This window comes from Capricornis sumatraensis, chromosome 12 (assembly GCF_032405125.1).
Source record: "Capricornis sumatraensis isolate serow.1 chromosome 12, serow.2, whole genome shotgun sequence".
Lineage (NCBI taxonomy): Eukaryota > Metazoa > Chordata > Mammalia > Artiodactyla > Bovidae > Capricornis > Capricornis sumatraensis.
In genome coordinates, this window is record NC_091080.1 from 79,267,860 (window position 1) to 79,293,422 (window position 25,563).

At 39.7% G+C, this 25,563-nt stretch overlaps 1 protein-coding gene across 1 annotated transcript in view; it reads left to right on the forward strand.

Annotated features, from left to right (window-relative positions):
* The window catches only part of LOC138089044 (ATP-binding cassette sub-family C member 4-like), a 309,781-nt gene that overhangs the window by 81,820 nt on the left and 202,398 nt on the right, over window positions 1–25,563 (forward strand). Inside the window, exons 4-5 of the mRNA XM_068984368.1 lie at window positions 4,124–4,348; window positions 23,304–23,393. Coding sequence (XP_068840469.1) covers window positions 4,124–4,348; window positions 23,304–23,393 — 315 coding nt within the window. The remainder of the gene's footprint in view (window positions 1–4,123; window positions 4,349–23,303; window positions 23,394–25,563) is intronic.

Here is a 25,563-nt window from a genome sequence, read left to right on the forward strand (position 1 = left end):
TGATACTCCAACAAAAGCTAGTCTGATATATTCATCTGCTGACATGTGGAATTCTGGCTGGGAAAGATTGGATCTGTTTTTGTGCCAATGTGTCAGTTCATAAAGGCTCTTAAAGCAGAAGATGATAGCAGGAGTGTGTCTTGCCTACATGTGCCATCTTGACTTTCTGTCAGGCTGGGACATTGAGACTACAGGGGACTGGGGCAGGCTACCAGCAGGGCTTGTTCATATGGAAGCAAATCTCTTATCCTTCTTCTGTCACCTTTTCCTCATTCATCTTAGGCAAAGGCTCACTTGGTGTTTTACTAAATGTGTTCTAAAACACTGGATAGAATATTTATTGAGCATCCACATTGTACCAAACACAATGTACCAAGGATTTATTACCTTGAAAAATTTTGGCTTAAGTTTAAATCTATTGTCTGCTTGTCTTATAGAAGAGAGTGGATCTGTATATTTTTCTTTTAGATTAGCCATGAGTGTAGCATTTTGTGAAAATGCCATTTTAATATGCTAATAATAAAGGTGAAGCTGGTTTGTGTATAGAAATGCAAGCGATTTATGGGTATTGATTTTGTTTCTTGGAAGCTTACTGAATTCATTGATGAGCTTTACTAGTTTTCTGGTAGCAGCTTTAGCAGTTCCTATGTATAGTATAATGTCACTTGCAAACAGTGAAAATTTTACTTCTTTTCCAATTTGGATTCCTTTATTTCTTTTTCTTCTCTGATTGCTGTGGCTAGGACTTTAAAAACTATGTTGAATAAGAGTGGCAAGAATGGACATCCTTTTTTGTTCCTGATCTTAGAGGAAATACTTTCAACTTTTCACCATTAAGTATGTTAGCTGCGGGTTTGTGGCATATGGCCTTTATTTTGTTTAGGTAAGTTCCTTCTGGAGAATCCCATGGACAGAGGAGCTTGGTAGGCTACAGTCCACAGGGTCACAAACAGTCGGACACAACTGAGTGACTTCACTTCACTTTCAAGTTCCTTCTATGCCCACTTTCTGCAGAGTTTTTAGCATAAATGGGTGTTGAATTTTGTTGAAAGATTTTTCTGCATCTATTGAGATGATCATATGGCTTTTATTCTTCAATTTGTTAATATAATATATCACATTGATTGATTTGCATATACGGAAGAGTCCTTGCCTCCTGAGATAAATCCCACTTGATCATGGTGTGTGATCTTTTTAATGTGTTGTTGGATTTGATTTGCTAGTATTTTGTTGAGCATTTCTGTTTCTATGTTCATCAGTGAGATTGGCTTGTAATTTTCTTTTTTCGTGGTATCTTTGTCTGTGAAGCCATCATGACCTGGACTTTTGTTTTTTGGGAGGTTTTTACTCACAGTTTCAATTTCAGTGCTTATAATTAGTCTGTTCATATTTTCTATTTCTTCCTGATTCAAACTTAAGTCTTGGAAGGTTTTACTTTTTTAAACACTTGTCCATTTCTTGTCCACTTTATTGGCATGTATTTGCTTGTAGTAGTCTCTCAAATGTCTTTGTATTTTTTTAGTGTCCATTGTAACTTCTCCTTTTTCATTTCTAACTTTGTTGATTTGAGCCCTCTTCCTTTTTTTTTTTTGATAAGTCTGGTTAAAGGCTTAACAATTTTGCTTATATTGTTGATGAACCAGCTTTTAGTTTCATTGATCTTTTCTATTGTTTTCTTTATCTCTATTTAATTCATTTCTGCACTGATATTTATAATTTTTTCCCTTCTAACTTTGAATTTTTTTTTGTACTTCTTTCTCTAGTTTCTTGAGGTGTAAGTTTAGGTTGTTTATTTGAAATTTTCCTTATTTCCTGAGATAAGATTGTATTAGTATAAACTTCCCTCTTAGAACTGCTTTTGCTACATCCCATAGGTTTAGGATCATTGTGTTTTCATTTGTCTCTAGGTATTCTTTGGTTTCCTCTTTGATTTCTTCAGTGATGCATTGGTTGCTTAGTAAGATATTATTTAGCTTTCATATCTGTGTGTGTGTGTGTTTTTTTTTTTTTTTTTTACAGTTGTTCCCTTGTAGTTGATTTGTAATCCATAATGTTGTGGTTAGATAAGATGCTTGATATGATTTCAGTGTTCTTAAATTTACTGAGGTTTGCTTTGTGGCCCAGCATGTTAGCTATCCTGGAGAATGTTCCGTGTGCACTTGAGGAGAATGTGTATTCTGCTGCATTCATATAGAATGTCATATAAATATCAATTATGTCCATATGGTATAATATGTCATTTAAGGCCTCTGTTTCCTTATTGATTGTTCTGTCTGTATGATCTGTCCGTTGATGTAAGTGGAGTACTAAAGTCCCCCACTATTCTTGTGCCAATGTTGATTTCTCCTTTTATGAAAAGACAACCTACAGAATGGAAAAAAAATTGCAAATGAAGTAATTGACAAGGGATTAATCTCCAAAATATATAACAGCTCATGCAGCTCAATATATATAAAAAAACCCAATCAGAAAAATTGGCAGAAGGTCTAAATAGACATATCTCAAAAGAAAGCATACAGATGGCCAAAAAACACATGAAAAGATGCTTAACATTGTTATTTATTAGAGAAATGCAAATCAAACTTCTATGAGTTGTCACCTGATACCAGTCAGAATAACCATCATCGAAAAGTCTGCAAATAATAAATGCTGGAGAAGATGTGGAGAGAAAGGAAACCTCCCACACTGTTGGTGAGAATGGAGGTTCCTTAAAAGAGCTAAAAAATAGAACTACCGCATGATCCAGCAATCCCTCTACTGGGCATGTATCTGGAGGAAACCATAATTTGAAAAGACACATGCACCTCAGTGTTCATTGCATCACTACTTACAATAGTCTAGAAGCAATATAAAAGTCTACTGACAGAGAAATGGATAAAGATATGGTATGTATATACAATGAAATATTACTCAGTCACAAAAAAGAATGAAAAAATACCATTTGCAACCACACGGATGGACTTAGAGGTTATAATACTGAGTGAAGTAAGTCAGATAGAGAAGGACAAATATCATATGGTATCAGTTATATGTGGAATCTAAAAAAAATGATACAAATGAACGTTGTTCCAAACAGACTTCAAAAACAAACATGGTTTTCAAGGGGGAAAGGCAGGGGGAGGAATAAATTAGGACTTTGAGGTGAACATATACACACTACTATGTATGAAATTGATATTAATAACTAACAAGGACCTACTGTATAGCATGGGGCTTTCCACATGGTTTAGTGGTGAAGTATCCACCTGCTAATGCAGGAGATGTCGTTTTGATCCCTGGGTCAGGAAGATCCCCTAGAGGGGGAAATGGCAACCCATTCCAGTATTCTTGCCTGGAGAATCCCATGGACAGAGGAGCCTGGCAGGCTACAGTCCATAAGGTTGCAAAGCATCAGACAGTGAGCAGATAGCACTGTGTAGCACAGGAAACTCTACTCCATAATCTGTGATAACTTATATGGGAAAAGAATCTGAAAAAAGAATAGATATAGGTATATGTATAACTGAATCACTTTGCTGTACACCTGAAACTAACATAGCATTTGAAATCAACTATACTTTACCGTGCAAGTAAAGGTCCACATAGTCAAAGTTTTTGTTTCTCCAGTAGTCATGTACAGATGTGAGAGTTGGACCGTAAAGAAGGTTGAACACTGAAGAATTAATGCTTTCAAACTGTGGTGCTGGAGAAGACTCTAAAGAGTCCCTTTGACTTCAAGGAGATCCAACCAGTCCATCCTAAAGGAAATCAGTCCTGAATATTCACTGGAGGGACTGATGCTGAAGCTGAAGCTCCAATCCTTTGGCCACCTGATGCAAAGAGTCAACTCACTGGAAAAGACCTTGATGCTAGGAAAGATTGAGGGCACAAGGAGAAGGGGGCGACAAAGGATGAGATAGTTAAATGGCATCACTGACTCAATGGACATGAGTTTGAGCAAACTCTGAGAGATAGTGAAGGACAGGGAAGCCTGGCATGCTGCAGTTCATGGGGGTCACAAAGAAATGGACATGACTTAGCAACTGAACCACAGCAAAAATTAAAAAAAAAAAGTGAAGCTTGTGATAAGAAAAACTGGTATGGCTTGTATTTCTAATTAAGGTTTCTTTTCCTTTCCTTTTAGGAAACCTTCAGAATACTATTACCGACATATTTTGAGGCTTTAATTACTTACTTTCAAAACTATGATCCCTCTGATTCTGGGGCTTTGTTCAAAGCCTATGGCTACACTGCTGTACTGAATGTCTGCCTTGTCATTTGGGCAGTTCTTCAGCACTTTTTCTCCTATTACACTCAGCGAATAGGAATGAGATTAAGAATAGCCATGTGCCATATGATTTACCGCAAGGTAAGTGTCATTTGGTACAAAAGTTTGTACCGCCTCTAAAGAATCAGAAGCATTTTGGGAAAGTTCTCTGTAGACTAAAAATTTTGTAACTGGTGTCATTTACTCCTTGCCAGAGATACTCGATATTTGTTTCAAGCCAATTTGTTGTTGTTTGAGCAAACTTTACCAATATATTGAAAAGTTTTGTTTGGAGATCAGACCAGGGGTGACTTTGATAACTTTATGCATAGGCTGGTGCATAATACTCACTAAACTTATACTGAAATTTAATTAAAAAATAGGTATCAAAATTATCAAACTGATTTTCAATGTTTTCTTGCCTAAATCTTATTGTGGTATTCATGGAAATTTTGTTGTTTTTCATTTAAACCTTCATTTACATCAAAGTTGTGTTTAAAAGTGACTTCAGTGACTGTATCTATAACATTAAATTTAGGAGAAAATATGTATTTAATAAAATAAATGATTATATTTTAAATGATGCATCTAGTCTTGTTTAATATAATTGTGCTTACTAAATAAAAATATAAGTGAAATCTGTGCCAAATTAGACTCACTCATGATATTCTATAGTTATTATTGTTTTTGATAATATTAAAGAAAATTGTTGAGTGTTTGGGAGAAAACTTGAAATTTTAATTTGTTTTTAGCACTTTTAGAGGGTATTTTTGTTGCTATTTATGTTGGTATTTATGTATGCAGGTCAGGAAGCAACAGTTAGAACTGGACATGGAACAACAGACTGGTTCCAAATAGGAAAAGGAGTACGTCAAGGCTGTATGTTGTCACCCTGCTTATTTAACTTCTATGCAGAGTACGTCATGAGAAACGCTGGACTGGAAGAAACACAATCTGGAATCAAGATTGCCGGGAGAAATATCAATAACCTCAGGTATGCAGATGACACCACCCTTATGGCAGAAAGTGACGAGGAACTAAAAAGCCTCTGGATGAAAGTGAAAGAGGAGAGTGAAAAAGTTGGCTTAAAGCTCAACATTCAGAAAATGAAGATCATGGCATCCGGTCCCATCACTTCATGGGAAATAGATGGGGAAACAGTGGAAACGGTGTCAGACTTTATTTTTGGGGGCTCCAAAATCACTGCAGATGGTGATTGCAGCCATGAAATTAAAAGATGCTTACTTCTTGGAAGGAAAGTTATGACCAACCTAGATAGCATATTCAAAAGCAGAGACATTACTTTGCCGACTAAGGTCCTTCTAGTCAAGGCTATGGCTTTTCCAGTCGTCATGTATGGATGTGAGAGTTGGACTGTGAAGAAGGCTGAGCACTGAAGAATTGATGCTTTTGAACTGTGGTGTTGGAAAAGACTCTTGAGAGTCCCTTGGACTGCAAGGAGATCCAACCAGTCCATTCTGAAGGAGATCAGCCCTGGGATTTCTTTGGAGGGAATGATGCTGTAGCTGAAACTCCAGTACTTTGGCTACCTCATGCGAAGAGTTCACTCATTGGAAAATATTCTGATGCTGGGAGGGATTGGGGGCAGGAGGAGAAGGGGACGACAGAGGATGAGATGGCTGGATGGCCTCACTGACTCGATGGATGTGAGTCTGAGTGAACTCCGGGAGTTGGTGATGGACAGGGAGGCCTGGCGTGCTGCGATTCATGGGGTCGCAAAGAGTCGGACACGACTGAGCGACTGCACTGAACTGAATCATTTCCCAGTGTACATTTAGGTCAAACATCTTGTTGTGCACATTAATATATATATATATATATATATATATATATATATATATATATATATATATATATATATATATATATATATTTCATTAAAAATAAACAGAATCCTCATTGAAAGATAAAACCAAGCAATATAAATGAAAACAAGCACTTCTTTTACTTGGTTGTTACTTATCTACAGCTTCTATTTTTTGGGCGTATTTTTCTCAGCAAATTAAAGATATCTTTCCTCATCCTTTTTTGAGCAGAGTCTTGTTAATCTTTGGAATATGTGAACCTGGTTAATGGACCTAACATTCCTGGTTCCTATGCAATAATGTTTTTTCACAGCATTGGACGTTCCTTTCACCACCAGACACATCCACAATGGGATATTATTTTCACTTTGGGTCAGCCTCTTCATTCCTTCTGGAGCTATTTCTTTGCTCTTCTCCAGTAGCATGTTGGGCATCTACTGACCTGGGGAGTTCATCTTTTAGTGTCAAATCTTTTTGCCTTTTCATACTGTTCATGGGATTCTAAAGGCAAGAATGCTGAAGTGGTTTGCATTCCCTTCTCCAGTGGACCACTTTTTTTTTTTTTCAGCTGAGCTATTTCAAATCCTAAAAGATGATGCTGTTAAAATGCTGCACTCTGTATGCCAGGAAATTTGGAAAACTCAGCAGTGGCCACAGCACTGGAAAAGATCAGTTTTCATACCAATCCCAAAGAAAGGCAATGCCAAATAATCTTCAAACTACTGCACAATTGCACTCATTTCACATGCTAGCAAGTAATGCTCAAAACTCTCCAACCTAGGATTCAACAGTACATGAACCAAAAGCTTCCAGATTTTCAAGCTAGATTTAGAAAAGGCAGAAGAACCAGAGAACAAATTGCCAACACCCATTGGATCATAGAAAATTCAAGAGAATCCCAGAAAACATCTACTTCTGCTTCATTGACTACACTAAAGCTGTTTACTTTGTGGATCACAACAAACTCTGGAAAATTCTTAAAGTGATGGGAATACCAGAACACCATACCTGCCTCCTGAGAAACCTGTATGCAGGTCAAGAAGCCACAGTTAGAACTGGACGTGGAACAATGGACTGATTCCAAATTGGGAAAGGAGTATGTCAAGGCTGTATATTGTCACCCTTGTTATTTAACTTCTAGTCAGAGCGCTTCATGCAAAATGCCCGGCTGAATGAAACACAAGCTAAATCAAGGCTGCTGGGAGAAATATCAATAACCTCAAATACTGGTTACTTCAAATAATGACACCACCCTTATGGTAGAAAGCAAAGAGAAACTAAAGAGCCTCTTGATGAAAGTGAAAGAGGAGAGTTAAAAAGCTGGCTTAAAACTCAGCATTCAAAAAACAAAGATCATGGCATCCAGTCCCATCGCTTCATGGCAAATAGATGGGGAAACAATGGAAACAGTTTCAGACTTAATTTTTTGGGGGGCTCCAAAATCACCACAGATGGTGATTACATCCTTGAAATTAAAAGACGCTGCTTGGAAGAAAAGCTATGACCAACCTAGACAGCATATTGAAAAGCAAGGACATTACTTTACCAACAAAGGTCTGTCTAGTCAAAGTTATGGTTTTTTCCAGTAGTCATGTAGGCATATGAGAGTTGGACCATAAAGAAAGCTGAGCGCCAAAGAATTGATGCTTTTGAACTGTGTTGTTGGAGAAGACTCTTGAGAGTCCCTTGGACTGCAGGGAGATCAAACCAGTCAATCCTAAAGGAAATCAATCCTGAATATTCATTGGAAGGATTGATGCTAAAGGTGAAACTCCAACACTTGGCTACCTGATGGCAAAGAGCTGACTTATTTGAAAAGACCCTGTTGCTGGCAAAGATTGAGGGCAGGAGGAGAAGGGGATGACAGAGGATGAGATGGTTGGATGGCATCACCAACTCCATGGACATGAGTATGAAAAACTCCGAGAATTGTTGATGGACAGGACAGCCTGATGTGCTGCAATCCATGGGGTTGCAAAGAGTGGACATGACTGAGTAACTGAAGAACAACAACAAGAGTGAAACTGGGGGCCTGGCATGTCACTGTCAGTCAGACTGTAGAACATAAGCTAATTTGTTCCTAGGTGATGTGGAAATGCAATGATGCCCCTACATTCCAGTCAAGTGTCTTCCTTGACCTCCATTATCATGTATGTTATTCTGTTGCACCTTCTACCATTTAGAAGATGAATACTCAGGTTTCTCTACAAATTATCTAGAAGTTTGTCTTTACAAATCATGTTTAACTCCCATAAATAAATAAATAGGAAATTTCACCGGAAGTACACTATGAAACTCTTAGTTGTGAGGTGATGTTTCACTCCAAGTTTACTCTTTGATCCACATGTAAACCATTGTCCACCTGGTTTTGTTTCTCTTCCCACTAGTTCTTTGAAATGTTGTCTTTGAGAAATTGGACCCTTCCTGGCACACCTCTTGAAAGTGAAAGTGACAGTCTTAGTTGCTCAGTCATGTCCAACTCTTTGTGACTCCATGGACCGTAACCTGCCAGGCTCCTCTGTCTATGGAATTCTCCAGGCAAGAATACTGGAGTGGGTTGCCATGCCCTTCTCCAGGGGGGCATGTTGCTTACATGAAAGTAAACATTTGCCAAAGGCATTAATTTGCCTACTTGATTAGCCTTAAGGAATTGTTTCTTTTCCATTTTTTAGAAAATTTTATATAATATTTAAAGATTACACTCCATTTGCAGGTATTATAAGATATTGGCTGTATTCCCTGTATCATTATAGGCTACCTTACATCCAATAGTTTGTACCGCCCACTCCCCCATCACTATATGGCTCCCCCACTTCACTGGTAACCACTAGTTTGTTCTCTGTATCTGTGAGTCTATTTCTCTTTTGTTTTATTCATTAGTTTATTGTATTTTTAGGCTCCACTTATAAGCAATATCATACAGTATTTATCTCTCTCTCTCTGACTTGTTTCATGTAGCATCAGTTCCAATCAGTTCAGTCACTCAGTCGCGTCTGACTCTGTGGTACCATGGATAGCAGCACGCCAGGCTTCCCTGTCCATCACCAACTTTTGGAGCTTGCTTAAACTCATGTCCATTGAGTTGGTGATGCCATACAATCATCTCATCCTCTGTCATCGCCTTCTCCTCCCACTTCCCATCTTTCCCAGCATCAGGGTCTTTTCCAATGAATCAGTTCTTGGCATCAGGTGGCCAGAGTATTGGAGTTTCAGCTTCAGCATCAGCCTTCTAATGAATATTTAGGATTTATTTCCTTTGGGATTAACTGGTTTGACCTCCTTAGTGTCCAAGGGACTCTCAAGAGTCTTCTCCAACACCACAGTTCAAAAGCATCAATTCTTTGGTGCTCAGCTTTCTTTATAGTCCAACTTTCACATCCATACATGACTACTGGAAAAACTATAGCCTTGACTAGAATGACCTTTGTTGGCGAAGTGATGTCTCTGCTTTTTAATATGTTGTCTAGGTTGGTCATAGCTTTTCTTCCAAGGATCATGTGTCTTTCAGTTTCATGGCTGCAGTTACTATCTGCAGTGATTGGATGTCTGTGGATGGATACTTAGCTTGCTTGCATATCCTGACAATTGTAAATAATGCTTATATGAACATTGTGGTACATGTATCTTTTTTGAAGTAGTGTTTTTGTTTTTTTGGATATATCACAGGAAGTTGAATTGCTGGGTCATGTGGTAGTTTTATTTTTAGTTCTTTGACAAACCTTCATACAGTTCTTCACAGTGGCTGTCCAATATACATTTCCACCAATAGTGTTTGAGTGTTACTTCTCCTCCACATCCTTACCAGCATTTGTTATTCATGTTCTTTTTGATTAAAGTTAGTCTGACAGGTATGAGGTGATATCTCATTGTGGTTTGGATTCACATTTCCTGATTGGAAAAATGTCCATTTCATTCTTTATGTCCATTTTTAATAAGGTTGTTTGTTTTTATGATTTGTGTTATATAAATTGCTTGTATATGTTGGATATTAATCCCATATAGGTCATATCATTTACAAATATTCCTACAATTCAGTATCTTTTCTTTCCATTTTGTTGATGATTTCCTTCTCCATGTAAAAGTTTTTAAGTTTAGTTCTTTTCTATTTATTTTTGCTTTCCTTTTACTTTAAGAGAGAGAACCCCAAAATACACTGCATTGGTTTATGTCAAAGAGTGTTCATCCTATGTTTCCCTCTAGGAGTTTTATAGTATCTGGTCTTACATTTAGGTCTTTAATACATTTTAAGTATATTTTTATATATGGTATTAGAGAATGCTTTAATTTCATCCTTTTAAATGTAGCTGTCCAGTTTTCCCAGACCTTTGTTGGCAAAGTAAAGTGTCTGCTTTTTAATATGCTGTCTAGGTTTGTCATAGCTTTTCTTTAAAGGAGCAAGTTACATTTAAAAATAACCAAACTGATCACTTGAATCACAGCCTTGTCTAACTCAGTGAAACTGAGCCATGCCATGTAGGGCCACCCAAAATAGATGGGTCATGGTGGAGAGTTCTGACAAAATGTGGTCCACTGGAGAAGGAAATGGAAAAATCACTTCAGCATTCTTGCCTTGAGGACTCCATGAAGAGTATGAAAAGGCAAAATGATAGGACACTGAAAGATGAACTCCATAGGTCGGTAGGTGCCCAATATGCTACTGGAGAAGAGTGGAGAAATAGCTCCAGAAGCAATGAAGAGGCTGAACCAAAATGAAGATGACACCTGGTTGTGGATGTGACTGGTGATGGAAGTAAATTCTGATGCTGTAAAGAACAATATTGTGTAGGAACCTAGAATGTTCCATCTATGAATCATGGTAAATTGGAAGTAGTCAAATAGGTTATGGCAAGAGTAAACATCAACATTTTAGGAATCAGTGAAATAAAATGAGCTGGAATGTGCAAATTTAATTCAGATGACCATTGTATCTACTACTGTGGACATGAATACCTTAGAAGAAATGGAGTAGCCCTCATAGTCAACAAAAGAGTCGGAAATGCAGTACTTGGATCCAGTCTCAAAAATGACAGAATGATTTCTATTTGTTTCCAAGGCAAGTCATTCAATATCACAGTAATCTAAGTCTATGCCCCAACCAGTAATGCTGAAGAAACTAAAGTTGAGCATTTCTATGAAGACCTACAAGAACTTCCAGAACTAACAGCCAAAAAAGATGTCCTCTTCATTATAGGGGACTGCAATGCAAAAGTAGGAAGTCAAGATATACCTGTAATAACAGGCAAATTTGGCCTTGGAGTACAAAATGAAGCAGGGTAAAGGCTAACAGCATTTTGCCAACAGAATACAGTGGTTATAGCAAACACGCACTTCCAACAACACAATAGACAACTCTACACAAGGACATCACCAGATGGTCAATACCAAAATAAGATTGATTATATTCTTTGCAACTGAAGATGGATACGCTCTATATAGTCAGCATAAACAAGACTGGGAGCTGCCTGTGGCTGAGTTCATGAACTCCTTATTGCCAAATTCAGACTTAAATTGAAGAAAATAGGGAAAACCACTGTGCCATTCAGGTATGACCTAATCAAATCCCTTATGATTATGCAGTAGATGTGGCAAATAGATGGAAGGCATTAGATCTGATAGATACAGTGCCTGAAGAACTATGGATGGAGGTTCATAAGATTGTACAGGAGGCAGTGATAAAAACCATCCCCAAGAAGAAGAAATGCAAAAAGGCAAAATGATTGTCTGAGGAGACCTTTCAAATAGCTGAGAAAGGAAGAGAAGTGAAAGGCAAAGGAGAAAAGGAAAGATAAACCCATTTGAATGCAGAGTTCCAAAGAATAGCAAGGAGAGATGAGAAGGCCTTCCTTAGTGATCAATGCAAAGAAATAGAGGAAAAAAATAGAATGGAAAAGACAGAGATCTCTTCAAGAAAATTAGAGAAACCTATATGCAGGTCAAGATGCAACAGTTAGAACCAGACATGGAACAATGGATTGGTTCCAAATTGGGGAAGGAGTGCATCACGGCTGTATATTGTCACCCTGCTAATTAAACTCATATGCAGAGTACATCATGTGAAATGTTGGGCTGAATGAAGCACAAGCTGTAACCAAGATTGCAGGGAGAAGTGTCAATAACCCCAGATATGCAGATGACATCACCCTTATGGCAGAAAGCAAAGAGAAACTAAATAGCCTCTTGATGAAAGTGAAAGAAGAGTGTAAAAGCTAGTATAAAACTTAAAAAAAAAAAAGATCATGGCATTAGGTCCCATCATTTCATGGCAAATAGACTGGAAAACAATGGAAACAGTGACAGACTTCGTTTTCTTGGGCTCCAAAATCACTGCAGACGCTGACTGCAGCCATGAAATTAAAAGATGCCTGCCTCTTGGGAGAAAAGCTCTGACCAATCTAACAGCAATTAAAAAGCAGAGACAGTACTTTACTGCAGAAGTCCATCTAGTCAACTATGGTTTTTCCAGCAGTCATGTATGGATGTGAGAGTTGAACCATAAAGAAAGCTGAGTGCCAAAGTATTGGTGCTTTTGAACTACTGTGTTGGAGAAGACTCTTTCAGATTCCCTTGGAAAGCAAGGAGATCAAACCAGTCAATCCTAAAGAAAATCAGTCCTGAATATTCACTGGGAGGACTGATGCTGAAGTTGAACCTCCAACACTTCAGCCACCTGATGTGAAGAAGTGATTCATTGGAAAAGACCCTGATGCTGGGGAAGACTGAAGGCAAGAAGAGAAAGAGACAACAGAGGATGAGATCACTGACTTGATGGACATGAGTTTAAGCAAGCTTTGGGAGTTGGTGATGGGCTGGGAAGCCTGGTGTGCTGCAGTCCATGGGGTCACGAAGACTTGGACATGACTGAGTGACTAAACTGAACTGTGCATGTTTTCAGCACCAGTTATTGAAGAGACTGTGCTTTCTCCATTGTGTATTCTTGCCTCCTTTGTCTTAAATTAGTTGACCCTAAGTGACATTGTACAGGAGACAGGGATCAAGACCATCCCCATGGAAAAGAAATGCAAAAAAGCAAAATGGCTGTCTGGGGAGGCCTTACAAATAGCTGTAAAAAGAAGAGAAGCAAAAGCAAAGGAGAAAAGGAAAGATATAAGCATCTGAATGCAGAGTTCCAAAGAATAGCAAGAAGAGATAAGAAAGCCTTCTTCAGTGATCAATGCAAAGAAATAGAGGCAAACAACAGAATGGGAAAGACTAGAGATCTCGTCAAGAAAATTAGAGATACCAAGGGAACATTTCATGCAAAGATGGGCTTGATAAAGGGCAGAAATGGTCTGCACCTAACAGAAGCAGAAGATATTAAGAAGAGGTGGCAAGAACACAGGGAAGAACTGTACAAAAAAGATCTTCATGACCCGGATAATCATGATGGTGTGATCACTCATCTACAGCCAGACATCCTGGAATGTGAAGTCAAGTGGGCCTTAGAAAGCATCACTATGAACAAAGCTAGTGGAGGTGATGGAATTCCAGTGGAGCTATTTCAAATCCTGAAAGATGATGCTGTGAAAGTGCTGCACTCAATATGCCAGCAAATTTGGAAAACTTGGCACTGGCCACAGGACTGGAAAAGGTCAGTTTTCATTCCAATTCCAAAGAAAGGCAATGCCAAAGAATGCTCAAACTACTGCACAATTGCACTCATCTCACACGCTAGTAAAGTAATGCTCAAAATTCTCCAAGCCAGGCTTCAGCAATACGTGAACCGTGAACTTCCTGATGTGCAAGCTGGTTTTAGAAAAGGCAGAGGAGCCAGAGATCAAATTGCCAACATCCACTAGATCATGGAAAAAGCAAGAGAGTTCCAGAAAAACATCTATTTCTTCTTTCTTGACTATGCCAAAGCCTTTGACTGTGTGGATCACAATCAAATGTGGAAAATTCTGAAAGAGATGGGAATACCAGACCACCTGACCTGCCTCTTGAGAAAACTGTATGCAGGTCAGCAAGCAACAGTTAGAACTGGACATGGAACAAGCGACTGGTTCCAAATAGGAAAAGGAGTACGTCAAGGCTGTATATTGTCACTCTGCTTATTTAACTTCTATGCAGAGTACATCATGAGAAACACTGGACTGGAAGAAACACAAGCTGGAATCAAGATTGCTGGGAGAAATATCAATAACCTCAGATATGCAGATGACACCACCCTTATGGCAGAAAGTAAAGAGGAACAAAAAAGCCTCCTGATGAAAGTGAAAATGGAGAGTGAAAAAGTTGGCTTAAAGCACAACATTCAGAAAACGAAGATCATGGCATCCGGTCCCATCACTTCATGGGAAATAGATGGGGAAACAGTGGAAACAGTGTCAGACTTTATATTTTTGGGCTCCAGAATCACTGCAGATGATGACTGCAGCCATGAAATTAAAAGACACTTACTCCTTGGAAGGAAAGTTATGACCAACCTAGATAGCATATTCAAAAGCAGAGATATTACTTTGCCAACTAAGGTCCGTCTAGTCAAGGCTATGGTTTTTCCAGTGGTCATGTGTGGATGTGAGAGTTGGACTGTGAAGAAGGCTGAGCACTGAAGAATTGATGCTTTTGAAGTGTGGTGTTGGAGAAGACTCCTGAGAGTCCCTTGGATTGCAAGGAGATCCAAGCCCTGGGATTTCTTTGGAAGGACTGATGCTAAAGCTGAAACTCCAGTACTTTGGCCACCTCATGTGAAGAGATGACTCATTGGAAAAGACTCTGATGCTGGGAGGTATTGAGGGCAGGAGGAGAAGAGGATGGCAGAGGATGAGATGGCTGGATTGCATCACTGACTCGATGGACGCGAGTCTGTGTGAACTCCAGGTGTTGGTGATGGACAGGGAGGCCTGGCATGCTGCCATTCATGGGGTTGCAAAGAGTCGGACACGACTGAGCGACTGAACTGAACTGAAATGTATGGGTTTATTTATGGGCTCTCTGTACTGTTCCATTGATCTATGTGTCTGTTTTTGTGCCAGTATCATGCTTTCTTCTCTTGGGCTTCCCTTGTGGCTCAGCTGGTAAAGAATCTGCGTGCAATACGGGAGACCTGATTTTGATCCCTGGGTTGGGAAGATACCCTGGAGAAGAGAAAGGCCATCCACTCTAGTGTTCTGGCTTAGAGAATTCCATGGACTGTATAGTCAATGGGCTCACAAAGAGCTGGACATGGCTGAGTGACTTTCACTTCACTTTCATACTATTATTTTGATTACTGTAGCTTTGTACTGTGGTTGAAGTCAAGGAGTATGATTCCTCTAGCTTTGTTGTTGTTTTTCTTCTTCTTTTTTTCTTTACTATTTGTATCATTTATTTTTCCATACAAATTTTATATGTTTTTATTCCAGTTCTGTGAAAAATGCCATTGGTAATTTAATAGGCATTACATTGAATCTGTAGATTGCCTTGGGTAGTACGGTCATTTTGACAATACTAATTTTTCCAATCCAAGAACATGGTATATCTTTCCATCTGTTTTGTCATCTTCAATTTCTTTCATCAGTATCTTATAGTTTCAGGGATACAGATGTTTTACCTCTTTAGGTAGGTTTATTCCTAGGCATTTTAGTCTTTTTGATGCAGTGGTAAACAGGATCATTTCCTTAATTTCCCTTCCTGATACTTTGTTAATAATGTATAGAAATGTAGCACCTTTTTGTATATTAATTTTATATCCTGAAACTTTACCGAATTCATTGATGAACTCTAATAGTTTTCTGGTAGTAGCTTTAGGATTTCCTAGCTATTTCAAATTCTAAAGGATGATGCTGTGAAAGTGCTGCACTCAATATGCCAGCAAATTTGGAAAACTCAGCAGTGGCCACAGGATTGGAAAAGATCAGTTTTCATTCCAATCCCAAAGAAAGGCAATGCCAAAGAATGCTCAAACTACTGCACAATTGCACTCATCCCACACGCTAGTAAAGTAATGCTCAAAATTCTCCAAGCCAGGCTTCAGCAATACGTGAACCGTGAACTTCCTGATGTTCAAGCTGATTTTAGAAAAGGCAGAGAAACCAAAGATCAAATTGCCAACATCCACTGGATCATGGAAAAAGCAAGAGAGTACCAGAAAAACATCGATTTCTGCTTTACTGACTATGCTAAAGCCTTTGACTATGTGGATCACAATCAACTGTGGAAAATTCTGAGAGAGATGGGAATACCAGACCACCTGACCTGCCTCTTGAGAAATCTGTATGCAGGTCAGGAAGCAACAGTTAGAACTGGACATGGAACAACAGACTGGTTCCAAATAGGAAAAGGAGTACGTCAAGGCTGTATATTGTCACTCTGCTTATTTAACTTCTATGCAGAGTACATCATGAGAAACGCTGGACTGGAAGAAACACAAGCTGGAATCAACATTGCCGGGAGAAATATCAATAACCTCAGATATGCAGATGACACCACCCTTATGGCAAAAAGTGAAGAGGAGCGAAAAAGCCTCTTGATGAAAGTGAAAGAGGAGAGTGAAAAAGTTGGCTTAAAGCTCAACATTCAGAAAACGAAGATCATGGCATCCGGTCCCATCACTTCATGGGAAATAGATGGGGAAACAGTGGAAACAGTGTCAGACTTTATTTTTTTGGGCTCCAAAATCACTGCAGATGGTGATTGCAGCCATGAAATTAAAAGATGCTTACTCCTTGGAAGGAAAGTTATGACCAACCTAGACAGCATATTCAAAAGCAGAGACATTACTTTGCCGATTAAGGTCCGTCTATCAAGGCTGTGGTTTTTCCAGTAGTCATGTATGGATGTAAGAGTTGGACTGTGAAGAAGGGTGAGCACTGAAGAATTGATGCTTTTGAAGTGTGTTGTTGGAGAAGACTCTTGAGAGTCCCTTGTACTGCATGGAGATTCAACCAGTCCATTCTGGAGATCAACCCAGGGATTTCTTTTGGAAGGCGTGATGCTGAAGCTGAAACTCCAGTACTTTGGCCACCTCATTCAAAGAGTTGACTCATTGTAAAAGACTTTGATGCTGGGAGGGATTTGGGGCAGGAGAAGAAGGGGACAACCAAGGATGAGATGGCTGGATGGCATCACTGACTCGATGGACGTGAGTCTGAGTGAACTCCAGAAGTTGGTGATGAACAGGGAGGCCTGGTGTGCTGCCATTCATGGGTCGCAAAGAGTTGGACATGACTGAGCGACTGAACTGAACTGATGTATAGTATCATGTCATCTACAAATAATGACAGTTTGACTTCCTTTGCAATTTAGATTCTTTGTATTTGAAAAATTGTCTTTTTACAAAGTCAAGAATTGCTGAGGTAAAACCATAGAGGTAATGTGGATTTCCAGAAACATCACTCAGTTGTGTCTAACTCTTTGCAACCCCATGGACTGTAGAGTCCATGGGGTTCTCCAGGCCAGAATAGTGGAGTGGGTAGCTGTTCCCTCCTCCAGGGGATCTTTCCAACCTAGGGATTGAACCCAGGTCTCCCCACATTGCAGGTGGATTCTTTACCAGCTGAACCACCAGGGAAGCCCAAGAATACTACAGTGGATAGCCTAATCCTTCTCTAGAAAATCTTCCTGACCCAGGAATTGAATTGGGGTCTCCTGCATTGCAGGTGGATTCTTTACCAGCTGAGCTACCAGGGAAGCCCCTCCAGATACATGGGAAAGATAGTTTCCACATGCACTTTCATGCATCTAGAATCCTGCTGAGGTGAAGAAATAAGATGTTTCTTCTTTTTTGTAGGTTACAGATGGGCTGACTCTTTAGGGCAAAAGCTGGTGCTGCAGAGCAGCTCTAAAAGGCCCATCTGAATGTTCCTGGTTTATGTTGAGGCCCTACTTGCTCTTCCCTAGTCCAGGAAAGAAATCAGATTGAGTGTTAGAAATGGAATGGCTGCTAAGCTTATAGTTATAGTTTGTATTGTTGAGTGAACTTGTGAGATGTATGATATATAGAAAATGACTTGTCTTTTAATTACCTTTCCACAACTGTGGTAAAATAACTTTTGGCTTTTGATCATTGGTTTTTTAAAAAATTGCAACAAAATATACACAACAAAATTTACAGTTTTAACTCTTTTTAAGTGCACCATTTAGTGACATCAGGTACATTTACACTGTTGTGGAGTTATCACCCTTATGCATCTCCAGAACTTTTTCACCTTCCCAAATCTGCACCCATTAAACACTAAGTTTCTACTCCAATCCCTTCACCACCATCACCATTCTACTTCTCTTTATAAATTTCACTACTCCAGGTGCCTCATATAAGTGAAAGCATATAGTGTCCAGATTATGTTTTCAAGGTTTATCCATGTTGTACCAAGTGTCAGAATTAAATTCCTTTTTAAGACTGAATAATTTCATGATAGGTATGTATAATATTTTGTGTATTCATTCACCTGTTAATAAACATTTGGATTGTTCCCATCTTATATCTATTGTGAATAGCGCTGTTGTCAACATAGGTGAACAAATATCTGTTCAAGATTGTGCTTTCAGTTCTTTTGAGTACATTCTCAGTAGTGGAACTGTTGGGCTATATACTAATCTTATGTTTAATTTTTTGAGAAACTGCCATACCCTCTTCCATCATGGCTACATAATTTTATATTTTCTACTTGATCACTGATTTTTCTCTTTAACTTTAGAGCTAAATGAAAAGTTTTCATGAATTCTGACATTTTGTTTGGATACATGGCTCCAGTTGGTGGTCCACTGAAACATCTCACAGTGATCACTTCAGATTCCTGATCTCTAGGGCATATTTTGGAACTTTTTTTTTTTTTTTTTACCAAATAAAGGGATCGTGTAAAACAGGCTTTTTTTTTTTTTTTGTAAAGTCAGGCATTAAAGGCCATATATTCCTCACCAGAATATTATTTTGAACATTATTCTCTGGTCGTTTTATTGTATATTATTTTAAAACATTAAAAAAAAGAATTTAATAAGTATTTTTGTCTGTGCTGGCCTTTGTTGCTTTGTATGGGCTTTCTCTTGCTATTTCTCTTGTTGAGGACTGCTTTCTAATTGCAGTGTGCAGATGGTTTCTCTTATTGTGGAGATGGCTTCTCTTATTGCAGAACACAGGCTGCATGGTGCTTGGGCCCAGTAATTGTGGTGCACAGGCTTAGTTGTCCTGCAGTATGTGGGATCTTCCCAGATGGGATATCAAAGCTTTGTCCCCTGCATTGGCAGGCAGATGCTTAGCCACTGAACCACCAGGGAAGTCCTCTGCTCATATTGGAATGAGGAAACTAAGGTCAAAGTTCTTAAATGATTTTACATACAGTGTGATTGATTCCAAGTCCTCTTATTTGTAGTCCAGGTCCTCTAATTTCTTGCTATAAGGCAGTTTCTCCACTCTCACCTAGTTAGGCTCAAATTTACTTTACTTTGCTCCTAATGCAAAAGTAGGAAATCAAGAAACACCTGGAGTAACAGGCAAATTTGGCCTTGGAATACAGAATGAAGCAGGGCAAAGACTAATAGAGGCTAGCCAGGATAATGCACTGGTCATAGCAAACACCCTTTTCCAAAAACACAAGAGAAGACTCTATACATGGACATCACCAGATGGTCAACACCGAAATCAGATTGATTATATTCTTTGCAGCCAAAGATGGAGCCGCTCTATACAGTCAACAAAAATAAGACCAGGAGCTGACTGTGGCTCAGATCATGAACTCCTTATTGCCAAATTCAGAATGAAATTGAAGAAAGTAGGGAAAACCACTAGACCATTCAGGTATGACCTAAATCAAATCCCTTATGATTATACAGTGGAAGTGAGAAATAGATTTAAGGGCCTGGATTTGATAGATAGAGTGCCTGATGAACTATGGAATGAGGTTCATGACATTGTACAGGAGACAGGGATCAAGACCATCCCCATGGAAAAGAAATGCAAAAAAGCAAAATGGGTGTCTGGGGAGGCCTTAGAAATAGCTGTGAAAAGAAGAGAGGCAAAAAGCAAAGGAGAAAAGGAAAGATATAAGCATCTGAATGCAGAGTTCCAAAGAATAGCAAGAAGAGATAAGAAAGCCTTCCTCAGTGATCAGTGCAAAGAAAGAGAGGAAAACAACAGAATGGGAAAGACTAGAGATCTCGTCAAGAAAATTAGAGATACCAAGGGAACATTTCATGCAAAGATGGGCTCGATAAAGGACAGAAATGGTCTGCACCTAACAGAAGCAGAAGATATTAAGAAGACGTGGCAAGAATACACAGTACAAAAAAGATCTTCAGGACCAAGATAATCACGATGGTGTGATCACTCATCTAGAGCCAGATATCCTGGAATGTGAAGTCAAGTGGGCCTTAGAAAGCATCACTATGAACAAAGCTAGTGGAGGTGATGGAATTCAAGTCGAGCTATTTCAAATCCTAAAAGATGATGCTGTGAAAGTGCTGCACTCAATATGCCAGCAAATTTGGAAAACTCAGAAGTGGCCACAGGACTGGAAAAGGTCAGTTTCATTCCAATTCCAAAGAAAGGCAATGCCAAAGAATTCTCAAACAACCGCACAATTGCACTCATCTCACATGCTAGTAAAGTAATGCTCAAAATTCTCCAAGCTGGGCTTCAGCAATACGTGAACCAAGAACTTCCAGAGGTTCAAGCTGATTTTAGAAAAGGCAGAGGAACCAGAGATCAAATTGCCAACATCCGCTGGATCATGGAAAAAGCAAGAGAGTTCCAGAAAAACATCTCTTTCTGCTTTCTTGACTATGCTAAAGCCTTCGACTGTGTGGATCACAATCAACTGTGGAAAATTCTGAGAGAGATGGGCATACGAGACCACCTTACCTGCCTCTTGAGAAATCTGTATGCAGGTCAGGAAGCAACAGTTAGAACTGGACATGGAACAACAGACTGGTTCCAAATAGGAAAAGGAGTAGATCAAGGCTGTACATCAAAAAAAAAAAAAAAAAAAAAAAAGAATAAAAAAAAAAGGCTGTACATCATCATCCTGCTTATTTAAATTCTATGCAGAGAACATCATGAGAAATGCTGGACTGGAAGAAACACAAGCTGGAATCAAGATTGCCAGGAGAAATATCAGTTCAGTTCAGTCGCTCAGTCGTGTCCGACTCTTTGCGACCCCATGAATCGCAGTATGCCAGGCATCCCTGTTCATCACCATCTCCTGGAGTTCACTCAGACTCATGTCCATCAAGTCAGTGATGCCATCCAGCCATCTCATCCTTGGTCGTCCCCTTCTCCTCCTGTCCCAAATCCCTCCCAGCATCAGAGTCTTTTCCAATGAGTAACTCTTCACATGAGGTGGCCAAAGTACTGGAGTTTCAGCTTTAGCATCATTCCTTCCAAAGAAGACCCAGGACTGACCTCCTTTAGAATGGACTGGTTGGATCTCCTTGCAGTCCAAGGGACTCTCAAGAGTCTTCTCCAACACCACAGTTAAAAAGCATCAATTCTTCGGTGCTCAGCCTTCTTCACAGTCCAACTCTCACATCCACACATGACCACAGGAAAAACCATAGCCTTGACTAGATGGACCTTAATCGGCAAAGTAATATCTCTGCTTTGGAATATACTATCTAGGTTGGTCATAACTTTTCTTCCAAGGAGTAAGCGTCTTTTAATTTCATGGCTGCAATTACCATCTGCAGTGACTTGGGAGCCCCAAGTAATAAAGTCTGACACTGTTTCCACTGTTTCCCCATCTATTTCCCATGAAATGAGGGGACCGGAGCCATGATCTTCATTTTCTGAATGTTGAGCTTTAAGCCAACTTTTTCACTCTCCTCTTTTACTTTCATCAAGAGGCTTTTTTGTTCCTTTTTACTTTCTGCCATAAGGGTGGTGTCATCTGCATATCTGAGGTTATTGATATTTCTCCCAGCAATCTTGATTCCAGCTTGTGTTTCTTCCAGTCCAGTGTTTCTCATGATGTACTCTGCATAGAAGTTAAATAAGCAGAGTGACAATATACAGCCTTGACATACTCCTTTTCCTATTTGGAACCAGTCTGTTGTTCCATGTCCAGTTCTAACTGTTGCTTCCTGACCTGCATACAGATTTCTCAAGAGGCAGATTAGGTGGTCTGGCATTCCCATCTCTTTCAGAATTTTCCACAGTTGATTGTGATCCACACAGTCGAAGGCTTTAGCATAGTCAAGAAAGCAGAAATAGATGTTTTTCTGGAACTCTCTTGCTTTTTCCATGATAACCTCAGATATGCAGATGACACCACGCTTATGACAGAAAGTGAAGAGGAACTAAGAAGCTTCTTGATGAAAGTGAAAGAGGGGAGTGAAAATATTGGCTTAAAGCTCAACATTCAGAAAACAACGATCATGGCATCTGGTCCCATTACTTCATGCCAAATAGTTGGGGAAACAGTGGAAACAGTGCCAGACTTTATTTTTTTGGGCTCCCAAATCACTGCAGATGGTGACTGCAGCCATGAAATTAAAAGACGCTTACTCCTTGGAAGAAAAGTTTTGACCAACCTAGATAGCATATTCAAAAGCAGAGACATTACTTTGCCAACAAAGGTCTGTCTAGTCAAGGCTATGGTTTTTCCAGTAGTCATGTATGGATGTGAGAGTTGGACTGTGAAGAAGGCTGAGTGCCGAAGAATTGATGCTTTTGAACTGTGGTGTTGGAGAAGACTCTTGAGAGTCCCTTGGACTGCAAGGAGATCTAACCAGTCCATTCTGAAGGAGATCAGCCCTGGGATTTCTTTGGTGGGAATGATGCTAAAGCTGAAACTCCAGTACTTTGGCCACCTCATGTGAAGAGTTGACTCATTGGAAAAGACTGTGATGCTGGGAGGGATTGGGGGCAGGAGGAGAAGGGGACGACAGAAGATGAGATGGCTGGATGATGTTAGTCTGAGTGAACTCTGTTAGTTGGTGATGGACAGGGAGGCCTGGCATGCTGCGATTCATGGGGTCACAAAGAGTTGTACACGACTGAGTGACTGAACTGAATTGAACTGAACTGAAGTCTAAACCTACATTCTTTACACTCTGGGCAGGCCCAAGTTCATTGAGAAACAGGGTGGGGGATTTTGTTTCTACCTCCTTACTCCTCCCTTTGCTGTCTTGTGGGTGGGGCTTTTGCCACATTGAGGAGATGAAGGATATACATGGATCCCTAGAGCCCTGCTGTCAGGAGTTATCCTGCTCATCCTGATACTATGTGTAACCCCAAGAAAGTGTTATCCATTTGCTATGTTTTAAATATGAATTTGTATCAACACGGGAAATCAATTCTCTGGCTCCCTCTCTTATTTCAGACCCTTCGCCTGAGTAATTCGGCCATAGGGAAGACCACCACAGGCCAGATCGTCAACCTGCTGTCCAACGATGTGAACAGGTTTGACAACGTAAGTGCACAAGGGATCCTCTTTCATTTCTCACTGGGTTCAGCTTTTTGGGAGCCAAGTTCCAGTGTTTGGTGTCAGCCAGGGTTCTTTTGAGAACCTAAGATAAAGGTTGTTGTTATCCAGATCTCATCTCTTCTGTGTGCAACTTATATGTAAAAATATATATTGTCCTGCGATTAGAATTGTGTTTTTCTAATACTAGATAGGCAGTAATGTTCTTTCCTAGCTCAATTATTGTCCCTAAAGGTCCTCCTGGTGTAGCTCTTCTTGGCACACGCTGTCAGTGTTGCTGAACTGTCTTCCTCCTCCTCTGGATGATGAACGCTTTGTGGGCAGGGATTGTTATTTTCCCTGTGCCCTGTTCAATGCTGCTGCACAGGGAGCCTGTGAGGAATATGCCAAATAGGTGGTCTCCAGCCAGACTCAACTTCCTCTCAGCTGTCAACTCCACACTTTTTTTTTTTAATACACATATCTTATGACTATGCAGTACTTGTTTCCACTGTTTCCCCATAAATTTGCCAAGAAGTGATGGGACCAGATGCCAAGATCTTAGTTTTCTGAATGTTGAGTTTTAAGCCAACTTTTTCACTATCTTCTTTCACTTTCATCAAGAAGCTCTTTAGTTCTTCTTCACTTTCTCCTTAATTGTGGTATCATATGCATATCTGAGGTTATTGATATTTCTCCTGCAATCTTGATTCAAGATTGTGCTTCATCCAGTCCAGCATTTCTCATGATGTACTCTGCATATATTTTTGGCTCCAAAATCACTGCAGCTGGTGATTGCAGCCACGAAACTAAAAGATGCTTGCTCCTTGAAAGAAAAGTTATGGCCAAACTAGACAGCATCTTAAAAAGCAGAGACATTATTTTTCCAACAAAGGTCCATCTAGTCAAGGCTATAGTTTTTCCAGTAGTCGTGTATGGATGTGAGAGTTGGACTATAAAGAAAGCTGAGTGCCAAAGAATTGATGCTTTTGAACTGTGGTGACTGAGAAGACTCTTGAGAGTACCTTGGACTGCAAGGAGATCCAACCAGTCCATCCTAAAGGAAATCAGCCCTGAATATTCATTGGACGGACTTATGCCAAAATTCTAATACTTTGGCCATCTGATGGGAAGAACTGACTCATTTGAAAAGACCGTGATGCTGGGAAAGACTGAAGGCAGGAGGAGAAGGGGCCCACAGAGGATGAGATGGTTGGATGGCATCACCGACTCAATGGACATGAGTGTGAGAAAAATCCAGGAGTTGATGATAGACAGGAGGCCTGGTGTGCTGCAGCGCATGGGATCACAAAGAGTTGGATGTGACTGAGAGACTGAACTGAACTGAATGCAGAATCTCAAAAACGACAGAATGATCTCCATTCGTTTCCAAGGCAAACCATTCAATATCACAGTAATCCAAGTCTATGGCCTGTCCATAATGCTGAAGAAGCTGAAGCTGAATGGTTCTATGAAGAGCTACAAAACCTAGAACTAACAGCCAAAAAAAGATGTCCTCTTCATTACAGGGGACTGGAATGCAAGAGTAGGAAATCAAGAGCTACCTGGAGTAACAGGCAAATTTGGCCTTGGAGTACAAAACAAAGCAGGGCAAAGGCTAACAGAGTTTTTCCAAGAGAACACACTGGTCATAGCAAACACCCTCTTTCAACAACACAAGCCATGTCTACACATGGACATCACCAGATGATGAATACCAAAATCAGATTGATTATATTCTTTGCAGCCAAAGATGGAGAAGCTGTATACAGTCAGCAAAAAACAAGACTGGGAGCTGACTGGTTTAGATCATGAATTTCTTATTGTCAAATTCAGACTTAAATTCAAGAAAGTGGGGAAAACCACTAGGCCATTCAGGTATGACCTAAATCAAATCCCTTATGATTATATAGTGGAAGTGACAAATAGATTCAAAGGATTAGATCTGATAGACAGAGTGCCTGAAGAACTGTGGACGGAGGTTTGTGACATTGCACAGGAGGCAGTGAAGACCATCTGCAAGAAAAAGAAATGCAAAAAGGCAGAATAGTTGTCTGACGAGGACTTACAATTAGCTGAGAAAAGAAGACAAATTAAAAGCAAAGGAGAAAAGGAAAGATATACCCATTTGAATGCAGAGTTCCAAAGAGTAGCAAGTAGAGATGAGATGGCCTTCCTT